The 24,813-nt window shown below is 41.9% G+C and overlaps 2 protein-coding genes across 2 annotated transcripts; both read left to right on the top strand.

Moving 5' to 3' along the window:
- The first annotated feature begins 400 nt into the window (after window positions 1-400).
- LOC109733188 (uncharacterized) lies at window positions 401-2,738 on the top strand. Its single transcript, XM_073506760.1, has 3 exons — window positions 401-530; window positions 607-1,234; window positions 1,376-2,738. Exons 1-3 carry the CDS (start codon window positions 401-403, stop codon window positions 2,736-2,738), a joined length of 2,121 nt encoding a protein of 706 aa, XP_073362861.1.
- A 7,400-nt stretch (window positions 2,739-10,138) lies between these two features.
- Window positions 10,139-10,936, top strand: LOC141040643 (uncharacterized). The gene has a single exon (XM_073506761.1). The coding sequence runs from the start codon at window positions 10,139-10,141 to the stop codon at window positions 10,934-10,936; it is 798 nt and encodes a 265-aa protein (XP_073362862.1).
- The last annotated feature ends 13,877 nt before the right edge of the window (window positions 10,937-24,813 follow it).

Raw genomic sequence — 24,813 nt, forward strand, 5'->3', positions numbered from 1 at the left:
TCGCCGAGTCGCCGATCGGCGATCGCGTCCAGCCTCCGAATCTCCGATCCAGGAACCAGGATTCGATCGCCAGGGCCTGCGCTTGCCTCTGGGCTCTGGCTCCTAAGTCCTATCGCCCCTGTCTCCGACACTCCGAGGCTCCGACGATCGCTCCGGTGTCTCCGAATCTCTGATCGCCCTTCTCTGGTATAGTTAATATGGGGCTTTTTTCCTATCTTTTTTCTTTAGATGACGCGTATAATAGTAACAGGAGAGCTCAATGTTTAATTCTTTATGTAATGTTGTTGATTACTTCATTATTTTAGGTGATATGGCACCGAAACATAAATCCGGTTGTGCGAAAAGGAAAAAATGTAAAAGGGATCTTGCACTTGCTGAATCACAAAAAGGGGCTCTAAAAATGTATTTTCCGGCAACAAGTAGTGTTGATGTCAATAATGATAATCAAATTGAAGAATCTGAACATGATCAAGATGATGATCATGATTCAAATGTTGATCATGAGGTCAATGAACAGTCCTCGGGCCAGGGTAAGTAATTAAATACCTTCAATTTTTTGCAGAAGTAAGTTAGTAACTAATTATAATTTCTTAAATTTAAATGTAGGTCTTGATGTTAATAAGGACAATACGGAGGAGGAAAATTTGCAGCCTTCACCCGATGCTCCGAATATTGATGAGCAGGTTGATTCTCTGTTATCTCTATACGATCCTAGAACATGGGATAATCTTGACAACAGCAAACAGGATATTCTAATTGAAAAGGGGCCTGTGAGAGAAATGGATCTGGTGTTCCCAAAGGATGATGAGGGTAGACATTTCTCATATTTTCACTACACCAGAAAGTTAGCTAATGAAGAGGTTATTCACAGAGAGTGGTTGGTTTACTCTAAAGAGGTTGACAAAGTTTATTGTTTTTGTTGCAAGTTATTCAAATCAAATCAGAACAGGTCATTGCTAGCATCTGATGGATTGAGGGACTGGAGACGTATTAGTGCAAGACTCAAAGAACATGAGGTTAGTGTTGAACACTTTACCAACATGAATACATGGAATGAACTAAGGTTGAGGTTAAGCAGAAACAAAACAATTGATGATGAGATGCAGCAGAAGGTTGCAAAGGAAAAAGAGCGTTGGAGACAGGTATTGCTCAGGATAGTTTCTTTAGTGAAGTTTCTTGCAAAACGTAATTTGGGATTTCGAGGAACAAATGAGAAGCTATTTGAACATAATAATGGCAATTTTTTGGGCTCAGTTGAAATGATTGTTGAATTTGATCCGGTGATGCAAGAACATATTAGGCGCATTCAAAACAAGGAAATACATCATCATTATCTTGGCCATGGTATTCAGGATGAGTTGATCTTACTTCTTGCTGATTCCGTCAAAAAGTTTATCTTAAAGACCATCAAGGATGCCAAGTATTTCTCTGTTATATTGGACTGTACTCCAGATGTGAGCCATGAAGAACAAATGAAGCTAATTGTGCATTATGTGAATATGTCAAGTAACATTCCAAGAGTCGAGGAGTTTTTCCTAGAGTTTTTAAAGGTTCATGATACATTAGGATTAGGGCTTTTTAATGTGTTGATGGATACATTGGACTCTCTTGATCTGGACGTTGCTGATGTAAGAGGGCAAGGTTATGACAATGGTTCTAACATGCAGGGAAAAAATCAAGGTGTTCAGAATCGCTTGCTTGAAGTTAATCCCAAAGCATTATATATGCCATGTGCATGTCATAGTTTGAATCTCACTCTTTGTGATATGGCAAAATCTTGCGAACATGCCATTTCATTCTTCGGTATTATCCAGCGTATATATGTACTGTTTGCACGTTCTACTAAAAGGTGGAAGATTTTGCTTGATAATGTTCCAGGTCTGACTCTCAAACCTTTGTTTGATACTCGTTGGGAGAGCCGAATAAAGAGTGTGCAACCTATAAGGTACCAAACTTCCCAAGTAAGATCAGCTTTGAAGGAGTTGGAGAAGACTGCTAGGGAGGATAATGATCCAGCTACAGTAAGTGATGCTCAATCTTTGTTCAAAGCACTTGGGCAATTTGAGACTTTAGTTGGTATGATTATTTGGCATGACATACTATTTTCTATTAATATGGTGAGCAAAATGTTACAAGAAAAAATGGTGTGCATCGATGCTACTCTAAAACACATTGATGGGGTCAAGTCATATTTTCAGAAGTATAGAGATGAAGGCTTCAATTCTAGTATTGAAAGTGCCAAAGCCATTGCGTTGGATATGGGCATAGAGCCCCAATTTCGTACAAAACGTAAAAGTAGAAGGAAGAAGCATTTTGATGAAATCAGTGATGAAGATGAAGATCTACAACTGTCAGCTATTGAATCCTTCAGAGTTACATACTTTCTTGTCATTGTTGACACCGCAATTGCTTCATTGTCTAGTCGATTTGATCAGCTGAAGGCATTTGAAGATTTGTTTGGTTTCTTATTCAACTCAAATAATCTGAAGTCTTTGGATGAAAGTAGTCTACGCAAATCATGCACCACTTTTGCAAAAGCTTTTACTCATAAGAAGTCGCGAGATGTTGATCTTGATGATTTTTTCTCCGAGTTAAAAGTATTGCAACTAACCTTGCCAGATGCTTTGATGTCAGCACTTGAGATTCTTCAGTTTTGTTACCGCTGCAAATTGCTATCCAAATGTATCAGTTGCCTATCGGATCCTCTTGACTATACCTGTGACTGTAGCCTCAGCTGAAAGAAGTTTCTCTAAACTGAAACTATTGAAGAATTGTTTGAGGTCAACTATGTTACAAGACAGATTGAATGGCTTGGCTACATGTTGCATTGAGAAGGATATCTTGGATAAAATTGATCTTGAGATTATAATCAATGATTTTGCATCTAGAAATGCCCGGAGAAGCTTTTTTATGAAGCATTGACGCATTATTGTCATTGGACTCATTGGAATTATTTTTTATTTAAGGTAATCAAATTCGCGGCAAATACTACTTGTTATATTTTAAGACTACAATGTGTGGTTTGATGTTACATTTACTATTTTATAAGCAAAACTACATACATATATGTTTATTTTTAGATATGTGTACATATACATTAGACTTAGGGCCCATACCATTTACTTGGCCAAGGGCCCCGCCCAATATAGATCCGGCCCTGATGGCGCTGGCAGGATGCCACCATTGATATGAGTAAATGTGAGACCTAAATGTTATTGTGAATATGGTTAGTTCATATTCTTTGCTGAAAACCTGAATGATGGCTATACTTATTTGCAACAACAAGATCAAACAGAGTTTGTAAAAGTTGTTCTTTGTCACTTTCAGTTTATCAACTGAATTGCTTGAGGACAAGCAATGGGTTAAGCTTGGGAGAGTTGATATGTCTCCATCGTATCTACTTTTCCAAACTCTTTGCCCTGTTTTGGACTCTAATTTGCATGATTTGAATGGAACTAACCCAGACTGACGCTGTTTTCAACATAATTGCCATGGTGTTATTTTTGTGCAGAAATAAGATTTCTTGGATTGACTTAAAAATTTACAGAGAATATTTTTGGAATAAATAAAAAATACTAGCTAAAGAATCAACCAGAGGGGACCCACCAGGTGACCACAAGGGTAGGGGCGCGCCCTACCCCCCTGGGCTTGCCCCCTGGCTTGTGGGTCCCCTGGACCTCCTCCGACCTGAACTCCAACTCCATATAACCCTATTTGGGGAGAGAAAAATCAAAGAGAAGGATTCATTGCGTTTTACGATGCAAAGCCGCCGTCACCTCCTGTTCTTCATCGGGAGGGCTGATCTGGAGTCCGTTCGAGGCTCCGGAGAGGGGGATTCATCGCCATCATTAGCACCAACCTTCCTCCATCACCAATTTCATGATGCTCACCGCCGTGCGTGAGTAATTCCATCGCAGGCTTGCTGGACGGTGATGGGTTGGATGAGGTTTATCCTGTAATTGAGTTAGTTTTGTTAGGGTTTGATCCATAGTATCCACTATGTTCTGACATTGATGTTGCTATGACTTTGCTATGCTTAATGCTTGTCACTAGGGCCCGAGTGCCATGATTTCAGATCTGAACCTATTATGTTTTCATGAATATATTTGTGTTCTTGATCCGATCTTGCAAGTTGTAGACACCTATTACGAGTTATGATCCGCATACCCCAAGGTGACAATAATTGGGATTCTTTCGGGTGATTACTGTAGTTTGAGGAGTTCATGTATTCACTAAGTGCTAATGCTTTGTTCCGGTTCTCTATTAAAAAGAGGCCTTAATATCCCTGAATATTCATTAGGACCCCGCTGCCACGGGAAGGTAGGACAAAAGATGTCATGCAAGTTCTTTTCCATAAGCACGTATGACTATATATGGAATACATGCCTACATTATATTGATGAATTGGAGTTATTTCTGTGTCACCCTAGGTTATAACTATTGCATGACATAATTATCCATTGTCTACGAGCTTTTAACATATTGAGAAAATGTGATATGTGGTCTAGTTGTTGGGAAAATTAACAAATATGAATTTTGACTTTATTTGCAAAATCTCTCTGGAATTTGTAAAAATGGGCATAGCTTTTGCATACGAACTCGGATGAAAAAGTTTTTTATATGAAAAATCATCTATTCGAAAAGTTAAATCCGAATTAAATAGGGGAACTTGGTTATACATTTTCAAAATCCTCAAAAACCTAACAGAAAAAAAGTTACGGGGCTTTTAAGATCTAGAGTGGAAAAAATCGAAATTTTTTAAAACTGTGGTAAAACAATGGTCAAACTAATTATTCTAGAATATTAGTGTTACTAAATAATTATTTCAGTTATTTTGAATTTTGGTCAAATCTGGTCAAACTGTGGTCAAACAATGGTCAAACTAATTATTCAAGAAATATTAGTGTTACTAAATAATTTGTTTTTTAAAACAATAGTTTCAAACTCAAACAGTGAAATGTGTCACTTCATGCTCAAGCAAAATTCCTGAGGGTTAATAGGATTGACATCTTACTATTGTCAGGAAAACAACAAGTGTAGACTTGGAAACAAGGGAGAATAGAACCCGGAAGTTAAGCGTGCTCAGGCTGGGGGAGTAGGAGGATGGGTGACCGTTCGGGAAGATGGGTGACCGTTCGGGAAGTTAGATGATTTGGAATGATGAGGGGTGATTAGAGATTAGAGGATAAATTGAGCAGTGATGAGGGGTGATGATTAGAGATTAGAGGTTAAAATAATTAAGAAATTTGAAAATAAAAAAAATCAAAAAAAATTCAAAAAAATTCAAAAACAATCATAAAATTTCCGTTAGTCCCGGTTGGTAACACCATCCAGGACTAAAGGTGGAGCTCCACGTGGCCGCGGCCTTTAGTCCCGGTTTGTGTAAGAACCGGGACTAAAGGGGAGAGGCATTAGTAACGACCCTTTAGTCCCGGTTCAAAAACTGGGACTAAAGGGCCTTACCAACCGGGACAAAAGCCCCTTTTTCTACTAGTGATAGTAGTGGGGTTGGTCCGAGTGACGGCCACTACACAACTCATGCCTTTTTTCCATTCAGGTCCACCTCCTTATCGAGGTTGTGGTGACCTCCTGATTTTTTTAAAAACATATCAGCATTTTACTTTGGAAAAAGCGTTAATTTCTGGAAAAGGCAAAAAAACTTGAAATAGGAAGATTTTTCAAAATTCACAAACATTATTTGAAAACAAGACCATTTTTAAGGCGGAGAAACGGACATTTTTCGAATTTGTGAAACATTTTTGTAAATGGAACTTGTTTTGAACTTTCAAAACCATTTTGAGAAATGTGTTTTTTATCACGAACATTATTTTGAACTTGTAAATATTTCAAAAAAATATTTTTCGAATTACTATTATTTTTAAAATGAAATTTATTTTGTATGTCTTGAAAAATTTTGGCTTTTTTTAAAATGCGAACATTTTTTTAATTTCGAGAAAATAATGAACGAAAATATAAATTTAAAGTTCCCAATAATTTCGAAAATTGGAACAAAATTTTGAAATTCTAAGATTTAATGAAAAGTATTACAAGAAACGAAATTTGGGAAAATTAAGAAAATAAATTTATCAAAAAGGAAAATATATCTTGGAAGGGAAATTGAAAACTGAAGAAAATACACAGAAAAAACGGAAATGGGCCGGCCCAACATTGGGCGACAGATGGGAAGCTCCAACTATATGTGGCTCTGTGCGACAAATAAGTTTCTCCAGCAGCGTGCGCAGGGTATAAATGTGGGGCTTTTCTGGGCCTTAGCGCGTGCGGCCCATGTACGAAATTCTGGACAAAACTCTTTTGTTTTCTTTTCTAGCAGCTGGACCACAAAAATTTAGTACCACCTCGGATATAAAAAAAATATTTTCGGCCAATATTGGTTGTCCTGTGGGAAACTCAACTATTTCTCGCCCTGTGTGGAAAATACAATTTTCCCAAGTGCGTGGGCAGAAGAATACGTGGGCTGGCTTTGCTGGGCCATAGCGTGCGGCCCACATACGAAAATTCTTTTTCGAGCACACAAACAGATATAAATTTTGTTCCACCTCGGATAGGGAAAAAAAATTATTTTCAGCGGTGAACGGATGAAAAAATTGGTGAAACGCACCTTGCTTTATTAGTAGGTAGAGAAATAGAAGTGTGATGATCATCATTCATAGAGCATTGTCCCAAAAAAGGCCAAAAAAAGGGGCAACGCTACGGACGCGGCTAATCTGCTCCCGAGCTCAAATGAGCTCGGGTGAACAGTAAAATCAAAACTAAATCAAAAAAATTCCAAAAATTCCAAATTTTTTTGAGAGAAACATTGACAAAAGTTCTAAGTGCCTGCAAAAATTCGTCATGAAATCACATTCCTAGAAGGCGTGGCAAAAAAAAACAAAAATAGTACTATGAAAAAGCTACTTTCAAACGCATTTTGGAGCACTGAATTTGTTTTTTTTGCCACGCCTTACAGGAATGTAATTTCATGATGAATTTTTGCAGGCACTTAGAACTTTTGTCAATGTTTCTCTCAAAAAAATTGGAATTTTCTGAATTATTTTCGATTTTTTTTCGATTTTACTGTTCATGCCGGAGGATATGAGCTCGGGATGAAACGATGACTTTCGCAATGCTACTATCTTTTTCCATACTTGTGCTTCAAAGTAGCACCATGATCCTTATGATAGATAGTCTCTTGATTTGTCACTTTCATATACTAGTGGGAATTTTTCGTTACAGAACTTGTCTTGTATATTCCAACAATGGGCTTCCTCAAATGCCCTAGGTCTTCGTGAGCAAGCAAGTTGGATGCACACCCACTTAGTTTCTTTTGTTGAGTTTTCATACATTTATAGCTCTAGTGCATCTGTTGCATGACAATCCCTACTCCTCACATTAACATCAATTGACGGGCATCTCCATAGCCCGTTGATTAGCCGCGTTGATGTGAGACTTTCTCCTTTTTTGTCTTCTCCACATAACACCCATTTTTATATTATATTCCACCCATAGTGCTATATCCATGGCTGACGCTCATGTATTGCGTGAAAGTTGAAAAAAGTTTGAGATTACAAGAGTATGAAACAATTGCTTGGCTTGTCATCGGGGTTGTGCATGATGAGAGCATTCTTGTGTGACAAAAATGGAGCATGAACAAACTATATGATTTTGTAGGGATGAACTTTCTTTGGCCATGTTATTTTAAGAAGACATAATTGCTTAGTTAGTATGCTTAAATTATTATTACTTTTATGTCAATATTAAACTTGTATCTTGAATCTTTCGGATCTGAATATTCATACCACAATTAAGAGGGTTACATTGAAAATTATGCTAGGCAGCATTCCACATCAAAAATTCTGTTTTTATCATTTACTTACTCGAGGACGAGCAGGAATTATGCTTGGGGATGCTTGATACGTCTCCAACGTATCTATAATTTTTGATTGTTCCATGCTATATTATATTCTGTTTTGGATGTTTAATGGGCTTTATTATACACTTTTATATTATTTTTGGGACTAACCTATTAACCGGAGGCCCAACCCAAATTGCTGTTTTTTTGCCTATTTCAGTATTTCGCAGAAAAAGAATATCAAACGGAGCCCAAACGGAACTGGGAGTGGACGTCAAGCAACAGACGAGGAAGCCGCGAGGTAGGGGGCGCGCCTACCCCCCATGGGCAAGCCGTCCACCCTCGTGGGCCCCTCGTTGCTCCACCGACGTACTTCTTCCTCCTATATATACCCATATACCCTGGAAACATCATATACGAAGCCAAAACCCTATTTCCACCGCCGCAACCTTCTGTACCCGTGAGATCCCATCTTGGGGCCTTTCCCGGCGCTCCGCCGAGGGGGCATTGATCACGGAGGGCTTCTACATCAACACCATAGCCTCTCCGATGATGTGTGAGTACTTTACCTTAGACCTTCGGGTCCATAGTTATTATCAAGATGACTTCTTCTCTCTCTTTGGATCTCAATACAAAGTTTTCATTGATTGTCTTGGAGATCTATTTGATATAACTCTTCTTTTGCGGTGTGTTTGTCGAGATCCGATGAACTGTGGGTTTATGATCAAGTTTATCTATGAACAATATTTGAATCCCCTCTGAATTCTTTTATGTATGATTGGTTATCTTTGCAAGTCTCTTCGAATTATCAGTTTGGTTTGGCCTACTAGATTGATCTTTCTTGCAACGGGAGAAGTGCTTAGCTTTAGGTTCAATCTTGCGGTGTCCTTTCCCAGTGACAGCAGGGGCAGCAAGGCATGTATTGTATTGTTGCCATCGAGGATAAAAAGATGGGGTTTATATTATATTGCATGAGTTTATCCCTCTACATCATGTCATCTTGCTTAAAGCATCACTCTGTTCTTATGAACTTAATACTCTAGATGCATGCTGGATAACGGTCGATGTGTGGAGTAATAGTAGTAGATGCAGGCAGGAGTCGGTCTACTTCTCACCGACGTGATGCCTATATACATGATCATACCTATATATTCTCATAACTATGCTCAATTCTATCAATTGCTCAACAATAATTCGCTTACCCACAGAAGGGATAAAAGTGAGATATCTTGGATTGCCACCTTACATTGGAAAGGCAAAATCAAGTGCTTTCCAGTATATAAAGGAAAAAGTGTGGAAGAGAATCCAAGGTTGGAAAGAGAAGTTATTATCGAAAGCGGGAAAAGAGATCTTAATCAAGGCAGTAGCACAGGCAATCCTAGTATATGCAATGGCTTGTTTCGACCTAACCAAGTCCTTATGTGATGACCTTAGTTCCGTAATATGCAGACTTTGGTGGAGCCATATGGATAAGGTCAATAAAATCCACTGGACAAGTTGGGAGAAACTATCTAAACCAAAGAGAGTGGGAGGTTTGGGATTCAGAGACCTGCACTCTTTTAATATGGCCATGCTTGCAAGACAAGGATGGCGGCTACTGCAAAACCCTTCCTCTATCTGTGCACGAGCACTTGAAGCGAAATATCATCCCGGCCGAAGCATAATTGAAGCAACGCCACAAAATGGGATGTCTTATGCACGGCGCAATATTTTGAAAGGTGTACAACTCTTAAAGAAAGGCATAACTTGGCGAGTCGGAGATGGAAGAAATATTAATATTTGGAAAGACCCTTGGCTTCCAAGAGGCATCACCAGAAGAGTTACCACACTGCAAGGACGAAATTTAGTCACAAGGGTGGCGGAACTTATTGATCCAATAACTAATGGTTGGGACAAAGACCTAGTGTGCCAAACTTTCAATGCAGAAGATGCTAAGATAATCCTACAAATCTCCATTTATGAGCATACAAAGGACTGTGTGGCTTGGCACTTTGACAAGAAAGGGATTTTTTCTGTGAAGTCGGCATACAAAGTAGCAGTAGATTGTGCAGAAAGGGAATCAAGATATGGCCAGCCATCTAGCTCTGCAAGCAGAGGAGAAACAACTAATTTTGAATGGAAGAAAATATGGGCCTTACCTCTCCCGAATAAAATTTTGCACTTCCTATGGCTTATGGCAACATACAGCTTACCTTTAAGAATGAAACTGAGGAATAGAGGTATGGAAGTGGATACTAGATGTCCAGTTTGTAAAAGATACGATGAGGATGGGGGGCACTGCTTTCTGAAATGCAAGAAAGTGAGGAGGCTTTAGTGGCTAGCCCAAATGGAAGAAATCAGAGAGAAACTTCTAAAAGCAGTGACCCAATAAGTATGTTCGATGAGATATTTCGCCTGACCGAGGAAGATCGCATGAAGGTGTGTATTCTGTTCTGGGTGTGGTGGCATGAGAGAAATAAGGCCAATGCCGGAGATCAGATGAAATCTCTAGATGATATAATTGCTTCTATCAACTACCATGTGTTTGAATGCAGGAACCATAAGAAGCAGAGCAGCACCCAGAAACAAGATTCTATCATATGTTGGTCTCCTCCCCCAAGTGGGATCCTCAAAATAAATACTGATGGTGCTTTTCATGAATCATCTTTGTCTGGTGGATGGGGTTTTACTGTCAGAAATGACAGTGTTGTGCTTATGGCAGCAGGAGCAGGAAATCTGGAACATGTATCCAATGCTCTCCACACCGAAGCCCTGGCCATGCTATATGCAATCAGCACTACTACACAAATGGGATGTAATCGTGTGATATTTGAAACAGACTCCGTGGTGTTGAAGCAGGCGATCTCAAGCGAGGAGTATGACTTGTCGACTTTAGGTGCCGTGTTTCAGGAAATAAAATTTCAGTTGAATGTGGCTTTTGATGATGTAAATGTTAGTGTTTGTCCAAGATCTTGTAATGTAGCAGCTCACAGCCTAGCAGCAGATGGTGTAAGATTAGGAGATGGTGAATATGAAACTTGGCTAGGCTATTTCCCTGAGTTTGTTGTAAACTCTGTAGCTGGCGATTCGCCCAGTCTAAATTTGTAATGGAATACAAGGTTCTTCCGTAAAAAAAAAGCACTAACTTGTGCTAGAGACATCCATTTGCGAAACAAGCTTTTTCGGACGAGGGGAGTATATCAATACATGCAAAACTCATGAAATAATGTTAATTGCTTCCTAACCTCATGAAATGGTGTGATAAGGCAGAACATATATCGTTATCACTTTGAAATATAATTGCATTTCATGAGAGGAAACAGAAGAAAATTAAGGATAGTATAGCAGTTCTTACATAAATTCTTCAGACTACATACTTGAGAACATGCTACGGAGTACTCCTCCGTCCCAAAATAAGTGTCTCAAGTTTAATACAACTTTATACTGGTGAGATATACAAAAAGTTATACAAAAAGTTAGTAGTTACCAGTGAAAACATCTGAAACGATACTGGTGAGATATACAAAAAGTTCTAGTTCGAACATCCGAAATGGTCAGTATGTAAGAACACGAGAACATGCATAGCAAACCAAGGGTCCTACTCAAAGATGAACGGGTGCACACCATCTTCTTCTTGCACCTCAAAGAACGGAAATGGCAAAATGCTCGAGTGAATTGCAAAAAACATCGACATTGAAGACTAGGTTTGCAGAAACCACAAGTCTACGTAATTGTGCCCAAAACCACTAACTTCTTTTCCAATTTTTTTTCAAAAAACACTAGTTGACGAATTTGGACGTTTTGATGACGATTATGATAAGTGGGCCCCACTTTTACTGACGTGGCGTAACGGTTTACAGGCGATGCCGTAAGATTGGGGATTTTACACCAACACCCTTCTTCAAAAACTTAAAAAGCAATCAGCTCCCTCCTCCTTGTCTCTTCTCTCTAGTCATGTGCCATGGCCTGCCCTTAGCGCTGCCCCCTTCCACCCTGGAGCAGCAGCTGCCGCGAGCGCCGAAGCACCGGCAGCAACAGCTTTTGCGGGCGCGAAGCTGCTGGGGGAGCCGAACACCGGAGCAGAAGCTGATTTCGCAAGCGCTGGTGCCGGGCGGGGGCGGTGGAGGGCACGACATAATTTTGGTAACAACGCGTATAGAGGAAACTTTAATCCTAGGCCGTATCCTAGTAATTTCTCTAATAATTATGGTAATTCCTACAACAATTCTTATGGAAATTTTAATAAGATGCCCTCTGAATTTGAGACTAGTGTTAAAGAATTTATGAATTCGCAAAAGAATTTCAATGCTTTGCTGGAAGAAAAGTTGCCTAAGATTGATGAATTGGCAAGGAACATGGACAAAATTTCTCTTGATGTTGATTCTTTGAAACTTAGATCTATTCCACCTAAGCATGATATAAATGAGTCTCTCAAAGCCATGAGAATTTCCATTGATGAGTGCAAAGAAAGAACTGCTAGGATGCGTGCTAAGAAAGATTGCTTTGTGAAAGCGTGCTCTTCTAATTTTTATGAGAATAAAGGTGACGATCCAAAAGTTATTGATGTGTCCCCTATTAAATCTTTGTCTTTGCAATATTAATCTTGATAATGATGGGACTAAAGATGATCCACCTTTACCTAGAAGGCGTTCCAAAAATTCGGAGTTTTTAGATCTTGATGCAAAAATTGATAAAAGTGGGATTGAAGAAGTCAAAACTTTCGATAGCAATGAACCCACTATTTTGGATTTCAAGGAATTTAATTATGATAATTGCTCTTTGATAGATTGTATTTCTTTGTTGCAATCCATGCTAAATTCTCCGCATGCTTATAGTCAACATAAAGCTTTTACCAAACATATCGTTGATGCTTTGATGCAATCTTATGAAGAAAAACTTGAGTTGGAAGTTTCTATCCCTAGACAACTTTATGATGAGTGGGAACCTACTATTAAAATTAAAATTAAAGATCATGAATGCTATGCTTTGTGTGATTTGGGTGCTAGTGTTTCCAGGATTCCAAAAACCTTGTGTGATTTGTTAGGTTTCCGCGAATTTGATGATTGCTCTTTGAACTTACACCTTGCGGATTCTGTAGGGTAACGCAGCAGAAAACAAAAAATTTCCGACCTACGCACCAGCCCAGGACCACTATGGAGACTGCATACAAGGTTTGATCTTTTTCGTTACCGACTCGTAGCACAGCGGGAAGTAGAGTCGATGACGATCGGCGGTGCAGATCCCCGCAGCTAGGATTTACAACCTCCCAACCGCGAGGATGTATACCCTCATCTGCTCCTCAGACAGCCCTCCGGGAGGCACTCGAACAGTCCCCCGGACGGTGTTGCGGACAGCCCTTCGGGAGGACCTTCGAAACTCGGACGGTCACTCGGACAGCCCTTCGGGAGGACTCACAGAACTCGGACCGTCACTTGGACAGCCCTTCGGGAGGCACTCTCAAAACAGCCCCTCGGGCAAAAGGATCGAAACTACGACCTCTCTACGGGGTTGCACACATACGGCGTCATCTATCCGGCAGGGCTTCGCCGTCCAAAACTAGTTCCTGCCGGAACCCAGACAGCCTTTCGGCTCTACGAAACAGTTTCGCTGGGAGGGAGAGAGAAGCCAGATCATGCATGGCACTTGTATGTGAGAAAGAGTGTGTCTTTAGGCAGCCCCCTCCACCCCTATTTATAGGCCAAGCCCAAGGGTGGCTTCTCCAAGAAGCCATGGGGATAATACCAAAAGGCCCTCAAGGTGGCTTCTACAAGAAGCCAAGTAAAAAGCACTTTCACTATACATGACGACATTTTTCAGCGTCCGTTCAAACTGAAAATATTTATGTGGGCTCAGAACATATCCAGTACCCACAAAAACAATTTTCAACGCGTTCAGAAACAATTTCGGTTTAGTGATTTTCATCTGCGAAAAGCAAACAAGAATGTGTTTTTACTATTCATGAAGACAATTTTTCGCGTCCATTAAATCCGAAAATATTTCTGTGGGTCTAAGAATAATTCCAGTACCCACTAAAATGATTTTGGATTCGTTCCAAAACAATTTCAGACAAGTGAATTTCATGTGCGAAAAACAACCAAAGCGGTACCGGCAGCTCCGGAACATTTCCGGTTTTTATCCCGAAAAATTCCCAAAAGTTTCCAGAATAATTCTGACACCCTCCAAGAATTATCACGCGTGTCCCGAAAGCAATTTGACTTCATGGTATATCCCGAAACAACTTTTCGGTTTTATGAAACTATTTCGCTATTCTCTCTCCGAAACTCTTCCATTGTCTCCGAAACTTTTTCGGCAAATTTCTCTCAGACTCCCTGTCTAGTATTCACCAGATAGATGACCCTTAAGCGTGTGACCTTATAGGCTCGGTGAAGTATATACATGACCCGGAACCCCTTCCGATCAATGATCAACATCGGAGCCGTGGACACCCATATTGACCCCTATACCCACACGAATGAATATTCGAGTGAACCTCCAGTTGCAGTGAGCTATTCCTGTTGCTTCGCGATATGTCACAAACACCCGAGGTGAGATTTATTGCATCCCCGTGGACGAACAATTTGTCCACCATGCAAGTTACCTCGTTACCGGTTTTGTTCTCTTTTCTCGTTTCCGTGTTCCGGCATCCCTGTGATCAAATCACACTGTGTCTAGCCTGATGATGATGGATACCATAACACCGAGAGGGCCCGAGAATATCTCTCCATCGTCGGAGGAGCAAATCCCAATCTTGAGCTATCAAGTTACTTGACACACTTTTCCATGACCCCGTAAGCCGCCGTAATAGCCACCCATTTACGGATGACGTTTAACAAACCCCAAAGTTCATCAAGCAAGTATGAAGAAAATCGATACTCTCATGGTCTTAGGAATTATGCAAACATTAACCATCTCTGTGTTATCAACCATAAACTTGTGACGAATGAATCTCATAGCATAACATCAATCCGGGTCGATTCAACACAAATGTTCTCTTAACATTGTGCCCTCAAAGTTGCTGGCATAGACATGCCCATGATCAGGAAAACAGAACCATCATGCAACACTTGAGGTAGTCTTAGAGGCTAGACTAGGAATACTTCTTACCATTTATTATTCCACACGTGCATATGAGTCTTCCTCCGAGCCTCGTGTTATTGCAGACTCGAGAACCATAGCAGTTATAGCATGGAACATAAACATAATATGAACTCGGAGATAAATAATATCATTTATTATTGCCTCTAGGGCATATCTCCGACAGACTCCCACTTGCACTAGAGTCAGTAATCTAGTTAATGCTAATGCACTTTACACCTATGGCATACTGGTGTAAAAAATGCTTCACATGTGGTATAGCCTAATGCCATCAGATCTGACAACTTCAGCTCCATGTGTATCTCTGCATATCCTCACATTTTCATGCTTTCACAAAATTCATATTTTGTGTGGACTTGGCTTTGTATATATGTGAATCATTGGTCGAAACCTGATTCCTCAGACTGAGTTATGGAGCAACTATCTGCAATAGTGTTCCATTGACCAAAGCCTTCCTGGAACCATACTAAGTTCATGAATGAACTATATGATTCAACATCTTTGTCTTTGTCGCTTCTAAAGCGGCAACATACTTCGCCTATGTTATAGAATTCGCCACAGTAACTTGTTTGGAACAATTTCCAACTAACGTGCCACCATATTGTGTATTAGACAAAACCCTTAACTTAAATCGAAAATCGCATGGAGAAAAGCTGAAGACTGTATCGATGTAACATTTTACAACGAACTCTTCATGATCTCCGCTTGCGAGAAAACATATCATCAGTACTTACTCTAGTACTCAATGACATCTTTCTCTGTTGTCCCATGATCAGTACTTTGATCATATTAGTATCCATACTCGCAACACCTTGGGAGTATCAGACGTATCTGGTTGTTTTACATACCATGGAATACATGATTAATCCAAACACAAAAGTGTGGGGAATCTGCATCATGTATTTTGCTCATCAGTGTTTTGGGACACCGAGTCTTGCAAAAAACTCTTCCATGTGACTCCGGCAAGAATCACTCCCTGGCGGTTTTAAATGCTAAAAGGTTTTAGCACCTTGTCAATATGTATTCATTGCTTAGCCCTATTAGGTAAACCTATCTCCATAGATCATTATGCCTAATATTGAGGCTATTTAGCTTAAGCACTTCATGAAAAAACTATTTTCAAATAAAGTCCTAATTCGTGTCAAGAAATTTATTTCCAATTAACAATGTGTCAAGCACACAAGGTTTTTAGAAATATTATTACGCTCCCACTTACTTTCTTGAATTACAAGCATCTTAGTTACCCATTGATGAAGTCAAACCCCTTTGACCATTTCATCAAAGCACGAAGATTCCAACTCCATTTTGCTCTCTTCTGTCCATGCTGGAACTCTGAAGTTTGCACCCTTGCTAGCATCCTCTGGATAGACAAAATTCCTTGGACTATAACACATGCAAGTCCTTGGTTTCATTTCCATCAGATGGAAATCCTATTGTCATCCATGTTTCATATCTCATGATTGAAATATGTATTAATTGCTAGTTCAACCCGAACCGACTTTAAGCATCACTACGATGAAAACAACCTCATCGTAGTCAACTCTTGAACTTGTTATTTCAACAAGTCGAGATTTATGGATAAAACATTTTTATCCTTATCAGTTTTAAGTTCCATAAATATTCGTTAGACTCTAAGTGTTCCGAAAGGTGTATCAAGGTTTTAATCTTGAATCACTTATATGGAAACTAACTCGGGTTGTATTGGCATTTAGCCAATTCCGGAGTCAGGGCCCATCAACGCTTCCTTGTGTATCGTAGGTATAATGTTGTCTAACAACAATATCTCATTTGCGCACCTGAGAGGTTTGCACAAGCCTTGCCTACGTGGTTCAGCTACAAGTTCGACCGAAGTTCATACATTTTATTGTAGAGACTTCCGTATCAGTCGCAGTAGGAAACATTGGCATTACTTCCAAGGTCTCTTTCCTTTGATCTGATGACGAAGATACTGTTTATCTCGTCGAGTTGCACTATTCTCCCACTCAACTTTTTGAAAGAATCATTCTCTTTAAAAGCACACCGTTTCGCGGCAAAACTATTTGCCTCGGTATAGTGAGGGAGGAATACCCAACATTTTGGTATGACCTACAAAGTAGCACTTGTCTGATTTGGAATAGGTTTGTAACCTTTTACACAAGCCCCATATTCCAAATGTTAAGAAAAGACATAACATGGTTGGGCGTACCATACCATGGCTTCATTTCAACACACCCGATGTAGCTCTTATCAGTGTAAAAGCCGCAGTCTCTAAAGCATCACTTTAAAAAGGATAATGGCAAATTTATTTATGTCATCTTTGACCTTACCATGTCATAAATGGTTAAATTACATCTCCACGGACTTTTCACTTGCAGTGGTGTTCCGGGAGGTGCAAGTTATGAAACCCCTTTCACAACTCATCAGACATTCGCTAAACATGTAACTCAAATATTCCTTTGTGCAATCAAATTGCAGAAACATAATTTTCTTGTTACAATAACTTCTACTTCATTTTTAAAAACCTTTCGAATGATTTCAAAAGATCCAGACTTACGTCTCATCAAGCAAATATCCATATATCTACTTGAGTCATTTCTGAAAATATATGAATCCACTACTTGCAACAACATTTATTGAACTACACACATCAAAATGTATGATCACCAATAAGTTTGTTGCTCGTTCCTTATGGCCTGTGAACGGTATTTCAGTCACTTCTCTTTTCGGAGAAAAGTTGCAAGTGTCAGATGATTCAATAATCAAACGACTTCAAAATCCATTACAATGGAATTTTTCCATGCGGGTTTCTCCAATGTGACCAAATACAGTGCCACACATGTGTGGTATTCTCATAGTCTTGTGACATTTAGCGTCAGTGTTATGGATGTATTATATTTACCATCAATATTCATAACATACATCCATCTTGGATGGAAGCATTGCCCTTCATGTTATTCATAATACTTAACAACAATTGATGTTTTTATGAACAACTCTTTTGCAACAAACATTGTGCAATGGGCTAGAGTGTATGAAACTCTAAAATGAATTATGAAAGTAAACCCAGAGCTATTGTATTATTATCAATATTCATAACATACATCTCATTCATAATGAAAGTATGGCCCTTGTGTTATTCATAACATCGAACATAAAAGGTTCTTGTATTAACAACCTTCTTGCAAGATACCTTATGCAATGGGCTAGAGTTTGTAAAACTCTAAATGAATTATGAAAATAAATACAGACGGCAATACACCGATGGAAGGTATAGTAACATTTACTATGTTCCCTGTGTATACCTTAACCTCATTTCTGCCTAGTCTTTTTAGGCCATAGTAGCTCTTACAATGATTCGCAACTGAATGCAATCGAGCGGGTATCTTTGTGATTAACTCACAATACCCAAGAATTAGTGATTAACATGTTTAACCATAATTCCCAAGAACTATATCTTTGACCAGCCTACTATACATCAAAAACTTTATGACATTCATACATGAGCTAGATATTCTAGTCATGTTTCTTTCTACCTTTATACTTCTAACAGTTTAACTTTTAGTATTTCTCCTACTCGCAAAAGAAGCACCCAACTTAAGAGTGGCCTTAGCCCCCGACTTCCTAGGTGCGTAAGTCATACTAACACCCTTTGGACACCCTTTGGACACTTCCTTTCTCTTTAAGTTGTTGTTTTATTCACCTTTCATTATATGACATGCGTTCTTCTGGACCCCTTTCACAACAATCAAATGCATAGGAAACACTTTTACTAATACTTGCAAACAAACATTGCTTTGTTTGTATCTGAAAACAATTTTCAGATCCATGAATATCATATAACTATCCCAACTTTCGAAGTTTGCGTTTCATGGAAGCAAACATATTCCACTTGACCATAACAGAATTCTAGCTTTTGGATCGAAGGACGAGAGTCACATGATCCATAGCATTAGCGGGAGGATACGGAAAGCATGCGATAGGACAACGTCCTTCTCGGCACTTTTGAGGACAATCCTCACATTACGTTACCAATCGTAAAGTTTTAACCAGATATTTAACAGCTATTCATTTTAATAGGGAAGGTGGAAACGCGAGCCATCATTCTACAACTATTTTGCAAGAAACACTTAGAAAGTGTTCATAGTTAGTTGCACAAAGAATTAAACATGTTAATTCAACAGTGCTCTCCCACTCAAATCAATATCTCTCAAAATTGATTGTGAATGATACAAGACCCACATTTCAATTGTTCGCCATTGGTGTAACACCACTGATGACGAAAAATCTCAACCGGTAGGCCAACTTGCCAATCACATCTCTATGTGACTCTTGTTCATCTTTCGATGTGTGTGTTCCGAGCTCATGACGGTCATGCCTGAACATCAAGACAACCAAGTGATCTCGCTGCGAGGTCTCAACTCACCCGCCTCACACTTCTCTAATCGTCCGTACCCATGTGACATGGCGCACCCCGAAAAGATAGGTGTCATGACGGTGCTACACTTGGGAGAACACTAACTACTTGGTATTTTTGTGAGAGATCACCCTAATAAAAAGCGACAACCATGCAATCAAGAAGGGTGCATCATAAGGGATAAACATCTCAGGCAATTCATAATAGCATGATATGGTATAGCCCTTTCTGACAGAGAAGTATTTCATTTCTTCGTCTTCGGCATTCGTGTTGGTGTTCACCTTCGCGAAGATTGCCACCACCTTGTCGATGCACCAGATAATATTGCTATCTCCATAGCGTATAAAATTAATGCATTACATAAGGTTGACACAGAGGTCATTAAAGTGCAATCATATGGCTCCAGCCATCATGCCGAATCATGACACACAGGTCATGTTAATCAAATTACATCATATAGTCATCTCATACATAATTGAATTAGTATGAGCACTGCTATACCACATCACATGCACATCCTGCAAAACCAAGTTAGACGCCTCTAATTGGTTTATGCAAAATTTATTTTACGTGGCTTCTAAGGTTTTGACTTAAACCGCAGCGACCAACGTTCATCATCAAGTATGATAGTTCATGTCGCTAGATTAACTTTGCAGGGTGTATGAAGCACGAGACAATAAAATCTCGAACCCCATACTAAACTTCGTCATACGCATGACCCCCGTGCATATCATATCTGCATTGCCCTGTCGTCTGCGAATTTCATCTTTCTTTTGACTACGGCAGAACCCAAAGAACTGATAGAACTTCAATGATCAATCAGGATCACGGATTGCCAGAACTTTGTCAAATTCCACCATGCCGTATTGAGATTGAGCAAACGCAAATTCTAGGGAAGCAACAAGAACATCGGGTAACAGATTTCATCTATCACCCGCATAAATAATTTTCAGCAATAGATCTCATCTACTACCTAATTATATTATGCAATACCCATACATCTCTATGTATTCTAGATCGCAACCTACATCTACGCATAGCACGGCTCATGATGCCACTTTAGGGTAACGCAGTAGAAAACAAAAAATTTCCGACCTACGCACCAGCCTAGGACCACTATGGAGACTGCATACAAGGTTTGGTCTTTTTCGTTACCGACTCATAGCGCAGCGGAAAGTAGAGTCGATGACAATCGGGGGTGCAGATCCCTGTAGCTAGGATTTACAACCTCCCAACCGCGAGGATGTATGCCCTCATCTGCTCCTCAGACAGCCCTCCGAAGGCGGTCCAACAGTCCCCCGGATGGTGTTGCGGACAGCCCTTCGGGAGGACCTTCGAAACTCGGACGGTCACTCGGACAGCCTTTCGGGACGACTCACAGAACTCGGACCGTCACTTGGACAGCCCTTCAGGAGGCACCCTCAAAACAGCCCCTCGGGCAAAAGGATCAAAACTACGACCTCTCTACGGTGTTGCACACATACGGTGTCATCTATCCGGCAGGGCTTCGCCGTCCAGAACTAGTTCCTGCCGGAACCCAGACAACCTTTCCGCTCTACGAAACTATTTCACTGGCAGGGAGAGAGAAGCCAGATCATGCATGGCACTTGTATGTGAGAAAGAGTGTGTCTTTAGGCAGCCCCTCGACCCTTATTTATAGGCCAAGCCCAAGGGCGGCTTCTCCAAGAAGCCAAGGGGATAATACCAAAAGGCCCTCAAGGTGGCTTCTCCAAGAAGCCAAGTAAAAAGCACTTTCACTATTGATGACGACATTTTTCAGCGTCCGTTCGAACTGAAAATATTTATGTGGGCTCAGAACATTTCCAGTACCCACTAAAACAATTTTCAACGCGTTCAGAAACAATTTCAGTTTAGTGATTTTCATCTGCAAAAAGCAAACAAGAATGCGTCTTCACTATTCATGAAGACAATTTTTCGCGTCCATTAAATCCGAAAATATTTCTGTGGGTCTTAGAATAATCCCAGTACCCACTAAAATGATTTTGTATTCATTCCGAAACAATTTCAGATAAGTGAATTTCATCTGCGAAAAACAACCAAAGCGGTACCGGCAGCTCCGGAACATTTCCGGTTTTTATCCCGAAAAATTCCCAGAAGTTTCCAGAATAATTCTGACACCCTCCAAGAATTATCAGGCGTGTCCCGAAACCAATTTGACTTCATGGAATATCCCGAAACAACTTTTCGGTTTTACGAAACTATTTTGCTATTCTCTCTCCGGAACTCTTCCATTGTCTCCGAAACTTTTTCGGCCAATTTCTCTCAGACTCCCTGTCTAGTATTCAGCAGATAGATGACCCTTAAGCGTGTGACCCTATAGCTTCGGTGAAGTATAGACATGACCCGGAACCCCTTCCGGTCAATGATCAACATCGGAGCCGTGGACACCCATATTGACCCCTATACCCACACGAATGAATATTGGAGTGAACCTCCAGTTGCAGTGAGCTATTCATGTTGCTTCGCGATATGTCACAAACACCCGAGGTGAGATTTATTGCATCCCCGTGGACGAACAATTTGTCCACCATGCACGTTACCTCGTTACCGGTTTTTTTCTCTTTTCTCGTTTCCGTGTTCCGGCATCCCTGTGATCAAATCACAGTGTGTCTGGCCAGACGATGATGGATACCATAACGCCGAGAGGGCCCGAGAATATCTCTCTATCGTCGGAGGAGCAAATCCCAATCTTGAGCTATCAAGTTACTTGACACACTTTTCCATGAACCCGTAAGCCGCCGTAATAGCCACCCATTTACGGATGACGTTTAACAAACCCCAAAGTTCATGAAGCAACACTGCAAAAAAGGACACATCCGTGACATTTTGGGCCGAACGAATTTTTTTTCTGTCATACATATGACACTTCTATGACGATAATTGTGACAAAACCCGGTATCATCATAGATGTGGTGGGCTCCTACTTCTATGACAAAAAATCATGACCGAAAATGGGCTTCTCGTCCTGGGCGGGCCGGAGACACAGCTGCATGACATTCTTTGGGCCGTCCATGACGGAAAAAACCGTGGTAGAAGCGAGGGGGAGGAAAATTTCGGGGAGTTCCCGGTTACGGTGGGAGGTTGGGGGCCGAGCGATGCGCGTTTCTCTCGTACACGCGTACGCACGTGTGTGCGAGGTGTTGGCTCTAACTGAACCCGAGCGAGGCGTTGGGCTCTAACTGAACCCGAGCGATTGCACTACAGGGTACGCGTTACTGAACCCGAGTGATCGATCGATGGCTGTTAACTGAACCCGATCAAGCGATTCCTTCTCTACTGCTGCTAACTGAAGCCGATCGATTGGATGAACAGTGAGCGTTGCGGGGGGGTGGGTTGGATGAACAGTGAGCGATGGTGTTGCCTCTGGATGAACAGGACCCCGTGGTGTGGAGGGTGGATGAACAGTAGACGGTGGAGGGGTGCCCGTGGAGGGGTGGTTGAACAGGACCCTGTGGTGTGGAGGGCTGGATGAACAGTAGACGGTGGAGGGGTGCCCATGGAGGGGTGGCTGAACAGTAGTCGGTGGAGTAGCGCGCGGTGGAGGCTGGATGAACAGGAGCCCGTGGAGGCTGGAGGAGGTCGACGGTGGAGATGAACAGTATCGCGTGCAGTCCCGTTTTGCGGTAAGCCACACCCCTCCCGATGAACAGGACCCCCGTTTCGACCGTAGGAGGTCCGTTTAGCGGTACGCCACACCCCTCCCGATCAACATGACCCCCGTTTCGACCGTAGGAGGTCCATTTCATCCGTTTTGCGGTACGCCACACCCCTCCCGATCAACAGGACCCCCGTTTCGACCGTAGGAGGTCCGTTTCCTCCGTTTTGCGGTACGCCACACCCCTCCCGATCAACAGGACCCCTGTTTCGACCGTAGGAGGTCCGTTTCCTCCATTTTGCGGTACGCCACACCCTTCCGGATCAACATGACCCCGTTCCGAACGTAGGAGGTCCGTTTCCTCTGTTTTGCGGTACGCCAGGCCTCGTGTCCATCGCCTGTTCCGTCCAAGCCCTCTCGATGAACACGACCACGCATTCTGTTCCGACCCAATCGGTTGTCTCCCACGCGTTCCGTTGCCTCCCGATGAACACGACGCATTCCGTTGCCTCCCCATGAAAACGATGCATTCTGTTGCCTCCGCATGAACACGACGCATTCCGTTGCCTCCCCATGAACACGACGATGATGCTATTTCTCCGTTCCGACCGAGCCATGTACACGAGCCCTGGCCGTACGTATGCGCGAGTAGGCGTTCGAGACCCCGCCTGTATGTACACATACGTGGTCGTATTTTCTTTCTTGCACCCTGGCCGTTGTACGTACGTGTACATGCTACGTGCGCGCCTCTACTACGACACGTACGTGCCTCTACTACGATATGTGCGCGCCTCTACATCCACCAGTATATATGTACGTACACGTTCGCGACTAGAATGACAACGCTACATACGCTTCGACCAGGTGGGTCCCGACTGTCAGGCACTTCCTTGCATGCGAAGATGTAGCTGGTGGGTCCTAGCAGTCAGGGGGGTGAATCACTTTTTTTGCCCGGACGCACTTCCTTGCGTGCGAAGATGTAGCTGGTGGGTCCCAGCAGTCAGGGGGGCGAATCGTTTTTTTTTTGCCCGGACGCACTTCCTTTCATGCGAAGATGTAGCTGGTGGGTCCCAGCAGTCAGGGGGAAATGTTTTTTCGTGAAATACGGTGGCCCGCCCGGTGGGTCCCCGCTGTCAGGTGGAGGAATAATTATTTTGCGCGTAATAAGGAGGCACTTCCTTGCTGCGGCCGTGGACCCAGCTGTCAGCCTCTCCACGTACAGTCCACGTCCGATGGAAGTCGTTCCTTGACCACGTTGACCACGCCGCGCCGAGAGCACCACGGCGGTGGACGATGGCGAGGACTAGGAAGGGGATGACTCGGAGCCGGGGAAGACGCAGCAGTGGATGCCCTCGCGAAGAGGAGTACGATGGTTCACTGGTTCGGCTGCGGTATGAGGCTGCTGTCGCCGCAGAATAACAGGGGGTGTGGGTGAGTGGAGGGAAGGCCTGGCCAGCGGTGGGAGTAGTAGGGGGCGGTGAGGCCTCCGCAGCATCACAGCCGGCCACGGAAGGCAGAAGCACGCGGCACGACCGTCACTGGTTTGGGCGGCTGGAGCAAGAAGACCAGAGGTTGAAGAAGCACTACGGCCGTTGGATGAACATCGTACGGTAACAGGAGCTAGAATCGTTCATATTGACTAAGTTGACAAAGCCCTCCGTCCCCGTCAACTTGGTAGGCCCACAAGTCAGCCTTCTACTATGCTGGGTTCCAGCTGGCAGGGGGAGTATTCATTTTTGTGTGTGTAATAAGGAGGCACTTCCTTGCGTGCGAAGATAGCTGGTGGGTCCGACATGTCAGCGAGGGGCACGTTATTTTCACGAAATACGGAGGCCCTTCCGGTGGGTCCCAGATGTCTGGTGGAGTAATCATTATTTTGCG

Source organism: Aegilops tauschii, chromosome 2 (genome assembly GCF_002575655.3).
Source record: "Aegilops tauschii subsp. strangulata cultivar AL8/78 chromosome 2, Aet v6.0, whole genome shotgun sequence".
Classification (NCBI taxonomy): Eukaryota; Viridiplantae; Streptophyta; class Magnoliopsida; order Poales; family Poaceae; genus Aegilops; species Aegilops tauschii.

What these genes read in the sequence shown, in the direction of transcription:
- LOC109733188 (XM_073506760.1), top strand. Translation starts at nt 401, where the DNA reads ATGTATTTTCCGGCAACAAGTAGTGTTGATGTCAATAATGATAATCAA. An exon ending in TGAACAGTCCTCGGGCCAGG is followed by an intron (nt 531 to 606) that starts GTAAGTAATTAA and finishes ATTTAAATGTAG; the next exon opens with GTCTTGATGTTAATAAGGAC. An exon ending in AAGCTATTTGAACATAATAA is followed by an intron (nt 1,235 to 1,375) that starts TGGCAATTTTTT and finishes CTTACTTCTTGC; the next exon opens with TGATTCCGTCAAAAAGTTTA.
- LOC141040643 (XM_073506761.1), top strand. Translation starts at nt 10,139, where the DNA reads ATGCAAGAAAGTGAGGAGGCTTTAGTGGCTAGCCCAAATGGAAGAAAT.